This window comes from Cervus canadensis, chromosome 10 (genome assembly GCF_019320065.1).
Source record: "Cervus canadensis isolate Bull #8, Minnesota chromosome 10, ASM1932006v1, whole genome shotgun sequence".
Lineage (NCBI taxonomy): Eukaryota > Metazoa > Chordata > Mammalia > Artiodactyla > Cervidae > Cervus > Cervus canadensis.
The window spans coordinates 64,591,630-64,608,177 of record NC_057395.1 but is presented as its reverse complement, the minus strand read 5'-3'; the positions used below and the strand labels follow the sequence as shown (position 1 = coordinate 64,608,177).

Below are 16,548 nucleotides of genomic sequence, written 5' to 3'. Positions count from 1 at the left end.
TGTTACAGTGATGCAGAATTCTGTCATGTTCCCAAAGCACATCACAGAGTTTGACATATTATCAGTCTTAATTAAATATTCATGGTTGTTGGATATTTCATGGCTGGATGGGGTGTGCTTTGGAAGAAATATGGCTTCACTGCATTCTGAGTTGAATTCTAGGTAACCTACTCAGAAAACTATCAAGCCATGTTATTAAACTTGGTAGAGAACATGATGTGGAGCAGGCTTTCTCCCCCACTGTTTGTTTGGAGGTGCTACTTTTTATATTCCTCAGAGATTTAATATAGAAAAAGAAAATTTAATTTCCCAAGTAGAGAGGTTTAGCTCTGTCATTTGATTGTTAATCCTTTACCACCTAAAAATGCCCACTGTCTACAGATTGAGTTTTCATTTGGGCCAAGAATAAGTTTCTGATACAGCCACTCTTCATACTTGATTTTATTACTAGTTATTATAAGGTGTTTTTGGTTGTTGTTACAAGTTTTGCAGTATCTTTTTTTTTCTTAATTTGTTTTGCTGCACCAGTTCTTAGTTGCAGCATGTGGGATCTAGTTAGTTCCCTGATCAGGGACCGAACCCGGGCACCCTGCATTGGAAGCACAGACTCTTAGACACTGGACCACCAGAGAAGTCCTGAAGGTGTTGATTCTTTTAAACCTTTCTGTCGGGACTTGGTTTTAACCAGGATGTTGACTGGAATGTAACTTTGGGTGATTAGACAGTCCAAGGGTAATTGCTTTTCAAATATCCTCAGATAGGTGGAGGTCTCCCCTGTTCATTAATAATAATGGTGATGATGATAGTACCTACATTTTGTTGGATGGTTCACAGTTTTCAAAATTCTTTGATCATTAAGATCCTGGTAGGTTCCAGTAGCCAAACCTGAAATGAATAAGTAGAAGAATTAATGATCAGTTGGGATCAAGTGGGAAAAGTCGTTTGTAGAGGCTGGCCAAAGCTCTAGCTGCAGGCTGCTCAGGTTCAAATCCTTTCTGTGCCACTTGCTAGCTGTGTGACCTTTGGCATGTTACAAAACCTCTTCCTGCCTCAGTTTCTTCATCTGTAAAATGGGAAGGATTACTAATGTACCATCTTATGAGTGTGTTGGGAAATATAAGGAAATTATGAATGGACAAATAAAGTGCATATTATGGTATCTGGCATAGAGTAAGTGATAGATATATTATGAGCATGAAGTTAGTGTGAGTTTTAAGTACTGCCTCTTAGGTCTCTTATTTGTCCTTTACCTCCACTCAGACTGTCTTAAAGAACAAATTGTTTTCCAGGATTCTGTCTTAGAGCTGGCGGGAACCTGGAACCCTTCCCAAGAGCATGTACCAGAGCTTTGCTAGCAGTAGCTTTCCTAGTGTCCTGAGCTGCATCCTTCAAGAACTGAAGGCAGAGGGTAGTGCTTCTTCTTCTAGAGTTACTTTAGTGTGATCCCCTCATTACAGGGGATCAACTGGTTGATGGGTGTGTGAGGTGAAAAAGAACGCCCCGAGATGTGTGTTGCTTTGTTCTTATAGTTATCTGTACTGATACCCTGGAATTAATCGAATGATTATACAGGCAGACTCAGATTCCCAGCTTGGCAGTCTCTGCAAACCTCCTGTTCACCACCTGCTGCCAGAATCCAGGAGTGGCACAACAGGAGTGGGCCTGTTGTGAGGGGTGCCGTTCTTTTCCTTTCAGAAAAACACAGGGTGTGTGGATAGCCCTTATCCAGGGCTGGGGCCTGGTAGAGATATTTACTGTAAAAATGAGGGTCTGCAAGGATGCTTCAAGCAGCTTTGATCACTGCCCCATCCCCCACCTTTGCTGATGGCATAGCATCTCTCAGAGTATTTTTCTGATAAAGAGTAACCCAGACTTTCCTTTACGTGGTGCACAAGCTCAGTGAGCTAGCTGCATTTTAAAAAGCCATTGTTTCTTCCACAGAGCTGGGTGGTTTGGCTTGTTTATCTGGCTTTCTGGGGAGTCTCCTGAGACCCTTTCCTTTCCTAAGGGCCCTCAGGAGACAGCAGTGAAACCAGCATCCGTTACCCTAGACACTTGAGAGGATGCTTAAGTCAATAGTTTTATGATTAGATTAATTCAGGCTTTAACCCTGGCAAAACTTGAGAGCCAAGTCATCAGATTATGCTTCTTAAAGATTGAAGTATGGAATTTAGCCCAGGACTCTGTGATATCTTTCAGAGCCTGAAATAGGAATCCAGACGCCAGCCAGTCCCAGCCCCACACCCAGCTGACTATATGAATTTAGGCAGATCACTTCAATTTCTAGGCATATCTGTAGACCGGTGGTTCTTAGCTTTATCTGCATGTTAAAAACCATACTGGACCCTATCTTAGCCCGATTAAGTTGGATCCTTAGGGTTGGGGCCTGCTACTGTCATCCTTCAGAGCTCCCTAAGTCTTTCTAATGTGCAGCTAAGAGAACTATTGGACAGGATGCCACATTTTAAAAGACTTATTTTGCTTCTCAGGAAGCACAGTGAAGTGTGGTTGTCCGCACAGTGAAGTGTGGTTTTCCACACAGTGAAGTCTGATTCATGTGCTCAGTGTTCTGACCAGCCTTGTCATCTTTCCCAGCTATGTTGCTCTTCCTGCTGTTTCTTGGATATGTTGTGTACATTTATTTCTCTCCCAACTCAGATGTCCTCACCTGGAATGTCCTCTCCTCCCTTCCAGCTATCCAGAACATGTCCTTTCAAGGCCCAGCACTCTTCAACTCCTTCGGGAAGCTCCTGGCCATCTCAGTCCTTAGTTATTTCCCCCACCTCTGCTCTGGCTCCAAGCTTCGTTTGCTCTGTGCTCGATTTGCTCGCTCGTGTCCGACTCTTTGCGACCCCACGGACTGTAGCCCTCCCGGCTCCTCAGCCCGTGGAATTTCCCAGGCAAGAATACTAGAGTGGGCTGCCATTTTCTCCTCTATGGGATCTTCCCGACCCAGGGATCAAACCTGCATCTCCTGCATTGACAGACAAATTGTTTACCCCACTGTGCCATCTGGGAAGCCCCAAGCTTCGTGTAACGCTGACTAAACAGTGATGCACACTAGATGCAATGTGAGAGATGATACGCAGGCAACATTCTGTCCTCCTGGGTAGGTGGGACATATGAAAACACCACTGGTTTGACTCGTAAACTATTAATATTAATCTTTTTAGTATCTTGTATTGTTGGCTACTTCTTTATGTGTATGTGTATCTTGTAACTGTTAGTTGATAAATAGCGATCTGTGATGTGACTCCAATGGACATTTTATCCCCTATTGCCAACAGCAAGCTCCTCTTCTTGCCGAACTAGAGCATTTTCCAGCACTGCTTTCTTGTCTTGCTTTTATGCTCTCCCTTTCTGGACTTCCTTCTTTTTATTCTCTCATCCTCCCCTATAGGAATTTTACCTGTTCTTAAAGGTCCAGTTCAAATATGACATCCTCCATGAAACTTTTCCTCAGCACCCCCAGCTTGCATTAACTGACCTTTGCCTTAAACCTCTGTAACCCTTAGAGCAGTGGTTCTCAGCTGGGGTTGATTTTGCCCCCAGAGGACATTGGGCAATATCTGGAGGTATTGTTGGTTGTCTCAACTGTTGGAGGAGGGTGCTGCCTGTAGCATTTAGTGGGTAGAGGCCTGGGGTGCTACTAAACGTTGTATGATGTACAGGACTGCCCTCATGACGAAGAATTATCTGGCTCAAGATATCAGTACTGAGGCTAAGGGGCTTCCCTCCTGGCTCAGTGGTAAAGCATCCGCCTGCCAGTACAGGAGACACGAGTTTGAACCGTTACCTGGGAAGATCCCCTGGAAAAGGAAATGGCAACCCACTCCAGCATTCTTGCCTGGAGAATTCCATGGACAGAGGAGCCTGGTGGACTGCAGTCCATGGGGTCATAAAGAGTCAGACATGACTTAATGGCTGAACAACAAGGACAACTGAGGCTGAGAAAATACCTCAGAGTTTGTCCAGTTCATAGGCTCATGTTTATCCTGCCTTGAACTGCAGTGATTTATTTACAGACTTAATCTCCCCTACTCAATTGAATTAATGGGTGAAGGCAGACTCTAGTTCCAAATCTGGGCTTTCTTGTTATTAACTTCATATTAACATTTAATCCTCGAGCCTGTGCCCAGATCCTAACTGCACAGTGTAATTTAGGACCGGAGATAAGAGCACAGTGAGGCAGTCAGCTGGATTTCTTTTCCTTTTTTACCAACCCACATCTTTTCATCTGTGATAACCTGGGAGGAAGTATGGTACAGGGCACAGAGTGAGCATTTGGGATCAGAGGAAAATTGGGTTTTGGTTAGAGCTGTTGCATTTATTAGTTGTGTTTTTTGTTCATTCCGTTTCACCTCTGTAAGCCTGGGTTTCCTCATCTCTGTAATAGAAGTGATGCAGTGCCCCAGTGTTTAACTCACAGGCCATTGTGATCACCCAGTGAGATGGTAGATGTGAAGGTGCTTTGTGAAGTGCTATAATCATGATTTAGCCAGTATAGGTAAGCAGAGAGGATGTTGGTCAGCTTGCTGTAGGAGCGCCACCACCTTCCCAGCCAGTCCTCTGGCCACTTCCTACCGCTTTCCAGTCATAACTGCTCCAGCACCAGCTCCAGCCGACCCCTTCCAGCTCAGTCTCCTGAGAGTGCCTCCTTTATTTGCTGCCTTCATCCTGTTTTGATAGTCTGTCTGCGATCTTGCCAAAACCAAAAGTGACTGACTCTGCTTCTAGAATACAAACTAGTAGCCTGTTGTCAGTTCGTTTCTGGCAAAGCGTGATAAAGGCCAGACAAATTACCTCGGTCATGGGGAAAAGCTGGAAAATAAGACAGCTTGTAGCCTAGAAAGCCAGTACTATGTATAGTCCCTTATTGTCTTTATTTAAAGTAACAAAGCAGTGTTCTTAAGCGCTGGAAATCTCAGTGAGCTTTTCATGACTGGAAAAACAAAACATAATGTGGGATGTGCTAAAAGCCTGAGATCCTCATGTGCCTGGAATCAGGCCAAGTGCATCCTCCCACTGATTTGCTGAGTGAACTTCAGCTAATCAGTGAACCTGAATAAGTTGATAACTGGGTGACCTCTTAGGATTATATTAAGAGCCCTGTGAGGTGGAGGATAGATGCTTACCCTCAGGAATAATGTAAAGTGCTACCTTTATAGGGAGGGGGCTTTTGGGTCACAGAGGGCTTCCTTGGTGGCTTAGTGGTAAAGAATCTGCCTGCAATGCAGAAGACCTGGGTTCAAACCCTGGGCCAGGAAGATCCCCTGGAGAAGGGAATGGCAGCCCACTCCAGTATTCTTGCCTGGAGAATTCCATGGACAAAGGAGCCTGGCAGGCTCAGTCCATGGGGTCGCAAAGAGTCAGACACGACTGAGCGATTAATATTAACTTTGGGTCACAGAACTTCAGTCCTAAATGGGGGCAAAATGTTATTCTACCCAACCTCTTCTCTTGACAGATGGGGAAACAGGTCCAGAAAGGAAAAATGCTTTGCCCAGTGCCACTCAGGTAGGGGCCCACCTAGGTCTAAAGTCCATATCTGATGTACTTATGGACTCTTTCCATGGCTAGAAGAATCAAATTTTTAAATCCTTGCCTTGTTACTCACTTAGATGTGGATATTAGAAAAGTCACTTAACTTCTCTTAGCTTAAGTTTTTCCTGCTTATAAAGTAAGAAATGAAGATATCTACCCGGGAGGAGTGTTAAATATAACTCCTGGGATGAGGAGGATTAACATAAGGTCCTTAGACTGTAATTTCTGGCACAGAGTAGAAATTACACGTTTCTTCTTTCCCTTTATAGCCTTTTGATACAAGGCTCACTTCCTCAGTTTGAGGATGGCTTTTTTTTTTTTCACTTGTCACTCTTCCCCTTATCTCATGAAACTAGAAAAGAGTTCTTATCTACTACTTTTATAAAATCTCCACTAGCCTTTTAAAATATTAATAGCCCTTAGTATCCGGATGCGATCTGGCAGCCGTATCATTTGTGCAGATGAGGGCACTGCAGCCCTTAGATCCCCAGGACAGAGTGAGTCTGTGTAGCAGAGGCATCTGCAGATGAAGTTTTCCACCATGTGATGTTAATTTTCTTATAGGAGTTGTAAAACTGCTCATTGGCAAGGGCTCAAGACAGTGAGAACTGAGCAAAAATCAGGTCTCTGGAAGAATATGTTGGGTCCCCTGTCATGCGGAAAGTGAGCACCTGCTGTCTTGTTGCCAGTTCCTAAGTCACACTGTCCTGCATTGACTGCATTGGGCCCAGCCGATAAGGACAGCCTTCTCGTTTGATTGTGCCCTTGTTTAAGTGTTTGTCCTGGCACAAACGGCATCTTTCTTTATCTTTAAAAGATGCTGGAAACACTAGGTGAATGCGTCACTTTGGAGGCACCTCAGGCTTCCCTCTGTCCCTGAGGCTCCGTGACAGGCTCCCCAGTGGAGTCACATTTGAATGATTCACACCTTGCAGTGCCCTGCTTTCAAATGAGTGAATTAAAGTAGGGAATAAAGCAGGGTTGGAAACGTTTCAGGATATCACCATTTTATGTGTGTGTAGGGGGGATGGAAATAGACTGAAATATTAACAGTGATTATTTCTAGAAGGAAGGACTGTGAATAAAATATCTTTTGGTTACCCTGTGGTTTCCATATTTTCTAAAACAGGCCCGTATTTTATGATAGGAAGAAGAACTTTGAAATTGTCATTTTAAATTACTGCTAAATAGTGGAGTCCAAATGAAGAGTAGCCACAGTTCATAGTGTGATTAATAAACACTGTGGAGGGACTTCCCTGATAGTCCACTGGTTAAGACTGTGCTCCCAATGCAGGGGGCCTGGGTTCAATCCCAGGTCAGGAAACTAGATCCCACATGCCTCACCTAAGACCTGGTGCAGCCAAATAAGTAAATAAAAGTTTATTTTAAAAATTCAAAAGTAAATAAATAAAAAATTCAATGAGTAGATCCTAGTTGGGCCAGTATTTTGGGTACTAAGTGGGTTGATGTGGGGTCTATAGAAGAGAGAGAAATGTTAGATGCTGGCTGAAATTTGTGATAAAAAGTTCGAGCTATCTCATCTCCTTTTGAAGTGTGACTGATAGGAAAATAAAATAAAAATTCTGGGCATTCGGTGGCTCAGTCAAGGGTATAGGGTATCTGGGATCTGAGAAAAGACCCACATCCTAGAGGGAAGGTAAATACCGGGCTTGTGCTCTTGCAGTGACACAAATGTTTGGGTCCTCATGGTTGGTGTGTGGGATCCATGGTTTGAGCAGTGGTCCCATTGGCACCCTCAGGGTTCTTCAAAATAATGGTAGAAGAGCTTTTGTTAGTCAGCCTAAAGGAAAGGAATAGTTATTGGACAGACTGATGGAAGCTGAAGCTCCAGTACTTTGGCCACCTGATGCAAAGAGCTGACTCATTGGAAAAGACCCTGCTGCTGGGAAAGATGGAGGGCAGGAGGAGAAGGGGACGACAGAAGATGAGATGGTTGGATGGCATCATCGACTCAATGGACATGAGTTTGAGCAAACTCCAGGAGATAGTAAAGGACTAGCGTGCTACAGTCCATGGGGTTGCAAAGGATCAGATACAACTGAGCAACTGAACAACAACAACAAATGTAGGCATAGTTGAAAGCAGGATTCATTTTGGTGTATTGGTTATTAATACCTAAGAGGTAATGTGCAACACAGACCCTCTCCATAGCTAAGTCAAAACCATATATCCTATTTCTGGAGGGAAAAACAGAAAAATTGATTAATAGATTAATATATTGTGAATGATTCCCACCAATCAGAAGTAATTGCTCCTCCTTTGAACTCCTCCGACCCTTTATTTCTCATTTTGTAGGTAACTTTATAGATAGGGGTCATCTCTACTAATAAACTTGTCGAAGGCAGGGACCTTATTTCTGTTGTCCATAATGCTTTGCACAGTGGGAACTCAATAAATGGTTGTTGAATGTCTGAATTCCCAAATCGTTGAATTAGCATTTTTCCTGCAAGGCCAAGGCAGAAGAGATGAAGCCTAGAGCTTTGAAGTCTGGGTGGGAATCACTTGTGTCCAGTATTTGCAGTCTCTCCCCATAGCTTCCTAGATGGAATCTGTGCCTCTTTACTCCACACCTTTCCCCAACTTCTCCCTTTCGGTCTTAGTTATCTCTCACTATGTAACTAATCACTCCAAAACAAAGTTATTTATTATGTCTCATGTTCTGGGGTCAGGAACTGGGGAGCAGGCTCTTGGAGGCCTTTGTGGAGGCTGGCTGCCATACTCTGCGTCTACTGTTGTGATTCCCCAAGGGAAGGCTAGTGAGTTTAGCTTTGGTTCATCTCTCTGTTTATGTTAGGCTACAGCGCTAACCTTCAATTTTTGTTCCCCCTTAATCCACCCTCCAAACTGTTGCTTTCTAAATTGTAAATCTGAGCATGTTGTTTTCTTACTTATATATCTCTAGTAACTGAAATGAATTCTCCATGTGGGCAAAGACTATTGTATTAATTATCTGTTGCTGCATAAAAATATTACTGCAAACTTAGTGGTTTATAACACACATTTATTATCTCAGTTTCAGGGGGTTGGGACTCTGACATGGGTTGACTGGCTCCTCTGCAAGGCTGTAGTCGAGGTGCTGGTCAGGGCAAAGCGCAATTGGGGAAGGATCCACTTCCAGGCCCACGTGGTTGTTGACAGCCTTCAGTTCCTTGCACATGGTTGGGCTGAAGGTCCCAGTTTCTTGCTGTTTTGGCTGGAGGCTGTTTCTTGCCACGTGGCCATCTTACAACATGCCAACCTGCTTCTTTTTTTTCAGAGGACAACAACACATTTACAACCTGCTTCTTTAAAGCTGGCAGGGGGACTGTGTCTCTTTGCAAGACAGATATTAAAATATTATGTAATATAATCATATACAGATACTCATGTACTTTCCATCACTTTTGCCATTTTCTAATGGTTAAAAACAAGCCATGGGTCCCCCTCCACCACATGCATTTGGTGGGTTGGGAGGTTATGCTTGGGTGTGTGTGCCAAGAGGTACAGAGATCACAGAGGCCATGTTAGAGTCTGTTAGCCATAAGTATCTAGTTTACTGTGTCTTCAGCACCCTGAGCAGTGCATGACACATACTAAGCTCTAATATTTGAATGACTGGATGTAGTGTGACCATTATGTTTCCAACTCCTAGTCTTTTTTTTTTCCCAACTCCTAGTCTTAAGCCTTTTTCTCCATTTCTGTTTCAGAGTTACTGATTTATTCTTGAGAGTCCTCTACTCTGATCTGTCCTCATGGATGAACTCCAGGATGTTCAACTCACAGAGATCAAACCACTTCTAAATGATAAGGTAAAGACTACTGTTGTCACTAAATATATGTAAGTCCTTTCTTCGTGGTTAGTTTATTTTCTATATCATCTGAATAGTAACTAAAAACATTTATCTTGACTTTCTGTGGGGAGAAAACTTTAAAAAATATATTTCTTAACCTTCTTGATGTCTTTCCTCTCTTTCTTCCTACTTTTGTTTCCACCAGCCAGATTCAGTCAGATTATCCTTGACATGTTCCTGTTCTACAGATAGAGATGTTAAGCAGAAAGTATGAGAGTGGGGTTTGCTTTAGAATCCAGGTATCGTGACTTTCAGTTTCTATAAGGAAATCTTAGCATCCATGGCTGGTAATGCACACAGGCTGCGGTGCTCTCCGTAAGGTTTGTCCAGTCTGTGATGTGACCTCTCTGTCGACGTTGAGGTTTTCATCAAGGGTGCCTGGGTGTTGGTAATATACCTCATTTTTCCGTTCATGTCAGAGAATACACAGTGAGCATCACAGTTAACAGTCACCAGGATTCAGCAGGTAAAGAGTGCTGTGTTGATAAGAGTTACCAAAAAGCTAAGGAAGGTTTATCCTCTCTCTTCTCCCTCTCCATTCAGTAAGTGTGCCTGAAATTCCTTCTTTTAAGTCCTGTTCTTTTAATGTATTGTCATTGTCCCCTATTAAATTACTCTTGGTATGGATGAGCTCATGGCATCCTTTCCTGGGGAAGTATTGATAGAAAGTCAGGGTAAATGTGGGTAGGGTCAGAATGCCAACGGGGGCTATACGAGAAGATGCTGTTGCTTGTTAATCTTTTTTTGCCCAAAGCAGGGCCCTTCACCTATAGCTTTTAGGGCTGTTGACTTATTCTGTGTTCACTAATTTGCTGTTGAAACCTGTCAACCCCATTCTTGTCCCTGTGACCTTGTCTCTACCCCTATTCCCACCCCTTCCTTTATCTTTCGTCAGATCTCTTGCTTTCCCCCTTGGCAAGCTGCACATTTTTTAAACCCTTATTTGGCTTCTTTTGTTGCTTCCCTTCATGTTTTCAGAAAACTCTCCTTTAAGTACTGAATTTTGGTGCATGTGAAGGGCTGTCCCCAAATGATGGGCCACGAAGAAGAGAAAGGAAGTAGAATCTGTATCTGTAACGCTTATGTACAGCCACAGAAATGAATAGTTACAAGGCAGGTGGGGATAGGCAGTTTAGCTTCAGGAACTTAGAAACGTATCCTAAGCCTGAGTGATCACCAGAATCAGCTAGGGACTTGTTTAAAAATACAGATTCCTGGGTCTCCACTCTAGAACAACTAAATTGGAATCTGAGGGGATGGGGACAGGGCACGCACACCCCTCTATGATCACTGATCCTCAGCCTTGGCTGCTTATTGGAATTACTTGGGGAGAAAAAATAACCAATGCCTAAAATAACCAATAATCAATCCAGAGATTATGATTGAATTGGTCTGGGGTGAATGTTTATAAAAGCATCCAAAAATTGAGAACCGTGCCTAAAGTGATTCTGATTAGCCAGTGTTGGAAGCCTATGACCTGATGGATCTCAGACATTTGAGGACTGGGGCCCAGGTAAGAGGAGGAGTCTTCCCTGACCTTGGAAGTCCACAAGATACCTGAAGCACCTACATGAAGAATTGCAGGAGTTAATTGACTGGATGTCTCATAGAGAAGGCAGCTGGAAAAGAAAAGATTCTGTGACTGTAACTGCAGCAAAACGTTGGGTTAATGTTTGGGTCCTCATCTCTGAGGCTCTGATGATTCCCTGGCTGTGTCTGTTGTGTGCCCAAGTGCTATGAACAGAATTATGTCTCCTCCCCTAAAATTCATATGTTGAAGCACTAGCCTCCCATGTGACTGTACTGGAGATACGGGCTTTAAGGAGGTGACTAAGGTTAAATGAGCTCATGTGGTAGAGCCCTAATCTGATAGAATTGATGGCCTTATAAGAAAAGTGAGGGAGAGGGAAAGAGAGATCCACCCTCTACCTCCACCCCTGGACAGATGAGGAAACATTCATGGCAGCCATCTGCAAGCCAAGAATGGAGCTCTCACCAAAAACCAAACCCTGCTGGAACCTTGATCTTGGACTTCCAGGCTCCAGAACTGTGAGAAGATAAATTTTTGTTGTATAAGCCATTCACGCAGCCTGAGCAGTCTAAGATACCAAGCATTGTCTCACTTCCTAACATCTGTTAACTCTTCTTTGATATGCCTGTGCTGTCCCTACCCACTTCCCACGCTCCATCTCACTCCTCTGTCTCCCTGGGAAGTGCTCCTAGCCCATCACTATTCATGAGCACTCCCCCTGCTCCAGCCAAGCTTTATAGAAGTAGATTGGCAATAGGCCTTCTTCAGATGCTGTCATTCCCAAACAAAGCCTTCTACCCCATTCCACCCCCCACTCCCCAGCATATCAGTGCTCTGCCTTTGCTCAATAAGTGGGTGCTTTTGCATACATTTTGAAAGGTTTAATGACAGTAGTGCTTCTCATCCGTTATTTCATTTGGTCCTCCCAAAGGCTTGGTGATTTAGGACACACAGATCAGTTCATTCTCATATTGCTGATGAGGATGAGGGCTAAGAAAGGTGAAGTAGCTTACTCAGGTTGTGTACCCAGGAACACGTGCTGTAGGACAGGGTTTCTTGATCTTGGCACTATAAATATTTTGTTGTGGGAGGCTGCCCTATTGATTGTAGGGTGTTTAACAGCATCCTTGGCCTCTCTCTATCCGCTAGATGCCAGTAGCATCTTCCAGTCATGACAACCAAACTTGTCCCCAGCCAATATCAGATGTCTCCTGGGGGTCAGGGGGTCCGAGTCTCCCCAGTTGAGAACCACTGCTGGTAGGGTGTAAGCTTCCAGATTTGAATAGGAAAAGAAGTCTTAGAGCTTTTAGTTTTCAGGGAGGTTTTATTTTTGCCTAATAGCCTATCCTGCAGTTATTTGCTGGGTGCTTTACATACCTTCTCTCTTTTAATCATCAGAACATTCCTTTGAAATAGATCGTCTTCCTCACTTAGCAGATGAACCTCTGACTCTTAAGGCCTGCCCAGCCAGGAAGTGGCAGAGCCAGGATTGAAACCCAAACTTCTCTTGCTGTGCAGCCCGCGGCCTTGCCGCTGTGTTCACCCTGCAGAAGTTCTGGCGTCACCTCTGAGGCTTGCCCTCTCTCTGTAAGCAGAAACCTGGAGGTTCATATCATTTCACATCATCTTTCTGTCCATTCTCCTCCTAGATACATTCTTAGTCAGAGACATTGTTGTGCCCTTCCAGGTTTCAGGGAGCTAAAGGGAGTCTAGACCCAACCTGAAGTGCAGAAATTTATCCTGAGCTGACTATAAGGAAGCATTCTCAAAATAGCTTTAAGCGAGACTTATGTTAACTTTTTTCTTGTCATTTGTTGGTACTTTTCCCATTTAATTTTAGTATGCCTGTGATTTTGTCTATGGCTCAGAATTATGAAGAAGTGGGTAATTTTGCCATGCTTGTTTTGGCTTCAGTGATGAAAAGAAGCACCTGCCAGCACTTCTGTGTGGGTTTTTTTTTTTTTTTTTTTTGAGACAGAATTATATGAAATGATTTTTTTTTTTAAATAGCATTTAACCATTTTCAGAGCATTCTCACAAGTACTATCTAATTTGAATCTCCTAACTTCTTATGAAGGAAGTAGTTAAAGGTATTTTTAACTCCATTTTATAGATGAGGCTCAGAGAAATTATATGACTTGTCCAATGCTGGTGTCTAGTGAGATGGTGAAGCCAGGACCAGACTCCACGGATGTTGACTTCAGCCTGGGTCAGGGGGTCTCAGGTTCTTCCCACCACCTGCTGCCTCTTGTAGCTGGTTGTTCCAGCCTCTTCCCCGCCACCTCCGCAGACCTGTATAAGCAAGAGAGCTCCCCAATTTGTGCTTCACGTTCCCTGCCTTCCTTTACCTGCCTTCAGTTCAGATACTGCTGAGCCTGTGAAAGCCAAAGGCCAGACTTGAGAAAATAAATAGGAGACCACAGTTGGCTTCAGCAGAACTGGGGACCTACCAAGAAGGGGAATAAATATTCGTTGCGGGAACAGGAACAAGTTATTAATTTGTTTCGGTTGTTACAGTAGAAAATGAGGTAGACCCTCTACTGGTGAGTGGAAACATAAGAGAAGGTAGGGAGGATGTTATAAGAGGAAAAGCAGGAAGAACCGAGGGATGAGCATTTCAGTCATCTCCAGGGCAGCAGAGACAGGCAGAGGTTGTTCTGTTTGGTCTTTAATTTATTTTTAATTGGAGGATAATTGCTCTACAATGTTGTGTCGATTTCTACCAAACAACATGAATCACCCATAAGTATACATATAGCCCCTCCTTCCTGAACCTCCCCGCCACCCCATGCCCTCCAAAGTTTCTTTAAAAACAACAGCAACACAGATTTATTGACATTTTCATTAAAGAGTATTTGTGAAGTGCTATTAATACATTGCTTGTACAATTTCCCATCTTTCTCCTTTCTGTTGATAAGAGTTATTGTCCTTTTTTTTCTAAGTAGACAGGCCATATTTTATTCTCTTTGGCAGTCTTTAATCTGCTTGTTTCTAAAACTTTTCCTGTTTTAACAACTGTACCTTAGTTCCAAGCTCATCAGTTGCATGTCACTCTTCCTCTTTGGAATTCATTTCTTACTCAAATTGAGTATCTCTATTTTGAGATGCTCATATCTCTTCCAGAATGATGTTTATTGCTTTTACTAAGTGCCAGAACTGGGAATAGAGTAGTGAGTCAGACACTGCACCCCACATCAAGGTCACCAAACAGGTCGATTTGCCCCAAATCTCCTCCTGTCGGTAGCTGGTCCTGAGGTCTTTCTTCTGTTTTATCTGTTGCTTTCTGTCTTTTGAAACTATATGTTGATCTTAACTAGATCTAATAATGGGAAAGTATGTTTCTCTTCTGTCCAGTTATATTTCTATAACTGTCCAGCAGTTACTTGATTCTTAAATTTTTCTCCTTGCCTTCCCCCCTTTTCTCATACTTGCCTTCATACACTGATAGATTCTCAGTTGCTCTTTGCCTATTCTCCAGGCTTGAACTGAGAGAATTACTTTTTTAAAATTTACTTTCTTGAACTCCTTCATTTACCTTCTGCACTTGGCCTAGAGCCTCCACCAAGAAACATGCCCCTTAGCTGGCTTCTACCTTGACTGCAACTTTCAGTTATGATTTCTCTTTTTCCTTGATTTTTCCTTTTTTTCCTCTTCCCCTACATTATTCTGTTGTTTTAACTTATTATCTTGAATCCCTTTCTGCTACTTAAGTCTGCTTAGTGCAAGAATCTCTCTGAACATGGAATTAATGCAATATTCAAAAGGAACAGAAAATAGAAAGAACCCAGAGCCTGAAACGTCTGAAAGTTTTGTTGGAGTGGAACCCTGCACTGCAAATATCAGAGACAAATAAATCCCCAGGGAAGTGCCCCAGGGAGGTCTTATCCCTTCCAGAATCTATCTAGTGAGCAGTATTGAATTTTTAATGAGTTCAGAGAATTTGGCTTTGGTTGACCACACTCAGATCACTTGGGGACCAGCTAATGATCTTCGCTTAGAAAATCTGGGCACCAAACACGGTCAGACTGACCCAGTCATATCCTTTCTCCAAGATGCACGATCACTCATGAAGCCTGAAGCCAGACTCCAAGAGGATCTGACATCTTTTTAAAAAAAAAAAAAGCCAAGAAAACAAGTGTTAGTCTTCCTCTGATTACTAGTATCTTTTCTTTGGGAGGTGAACATTGCATAAAGATTGTGCAACTGTTTTCTTGCTAGGTTCTCAACAAAGATCACTTTGGTTTCAGGAGAGAATCGCATCTTTCTGCTTTTGGCATTTCCCTTTGTGCTCATCTCAAGCTTCAGCCTCACAAAATGCTTCTTGACTGTGATCACAAGATAGGGAAGAAAGGAATTCATGCATACAGCGACAGCTGCTTCTCAAATTGCTCATCAGAATTTGTGTGTCTGTGTTCCAGGACCAAGATTTTAGTTCAGACTGGAGTGATTTTCCCTAAGCTTTCTAAATAATCTCTAAGGGAAACTCTGGGAGCACAGTAAGATTGAAGCTGTAATGTGGTCTGTTTTGATATCATTATAGATTATTCCTGAAAAGATTAAATGAATCTTTAAATCATATATTACAAAATACTAAGTTATAAACTTATTTTTTGTGTCAAACCAAATCATTTTTTTTCTTCATTGCAAAAGGTGAGAAGTACATGCTCATTGTAGAAAAGTTTCAAGAGAAGTGTAATCACCCATAATCTTTCTCTTCTGAAATAGTTGCTGTTGTTAATGTTTGGGTATTTTTCTTCTAGTCTCTTTTGGAGCATATTTTAATATAGTTGAGGTCAAACTTGGACGACTATTTTGTAGTCTATATTTTTATTTAATGACTGGGATGCAGTGGAATTTTTCTGGTGTTTTTGGCCAAAATCTTAAGAGAAACTTGTCAGTATTTAATTTTATTACATTGGCTTATTCCTTTTATAAATATCCATCAAGTACCTGACTTACACCTGGCCCTCTGCTGAATGTGGTGGAGGGTGCAAGTTGAATCAGGGACTGGGACTCACTGGCTGGTCATTTATATCCGACTACAACGATCTACCCTAGTCCCTGAGATGGCCCTCCCTTCTGCTTCTCACAGTCAAACTAGAAATTAAGTACAGTGACTTCTCTGAAGGAGGTCTCAGGAGTTGTGTGGGGCCAGTGGGAGCCGTGGAACACTATGATCCTTTTACCAATGGCAGCATTCCATGGGAATGTGCTGTCTGCATGGCATCGTAGTTGTTTCTCCTTGCTGTGACTGCATCAAACTTTATTTTGTGCACTTGGTTTTGTGCCGGGACTAATACATCGGGCGCGCTGTCTCCACCACTCTCTCCTTTTCTCAGTGTCATCGATAGCCTCTCTGTGATTGGTAATCTATTGTGACTTTACTGCCACTGGTAGAGAGATGAGGGCTGCTCATCCATAATCTTATTCCTTCAAAAGCTGTCTAGATCAGCCCTGTCCACTAGAAGTTTCTGCAGTCAAAGGACATGTTCTGTATCTGCACTGCCCAGTGATACAGTAGCCAACGGCCACACGTGCGTGCTGAGCATTTGAAATGCAGCTAATGTGACAATGAGACAAAATTTTAAATTTTAGTTTAAATTGGCAGCTGTGGCTATTGGC

General features: G+C 42.9%; 1 protein-coding gene across 6 annotated transcripts in view; it reads left to right on the top strand.

Annotated features, from left to right (window-relative positions):
- Positions 1-16,548, top strand: part of NDRG3 (NDRG family member 3) — a 61,725-nt gene that overhangs the window by 4,935 nt on the left and 40,242 nt on the right. For all 6 annotated transcript variants that reach the window (XM_043478684.1, XM_043478681.1, XM_043478686.1 and 3 more), the window contains one exon: positions 9,252-9,353. In XM_043478684.1, coding sequence (XP_043334619.1) covers positions 9,297-9,353 — 57 coding nt within the window. In that variant the 5' untranslated portion in view covers positions 9,252-9,296. The remainder of the gene's footprint in view (positions 1-9,251; positions 9,354-16,548) is intronic.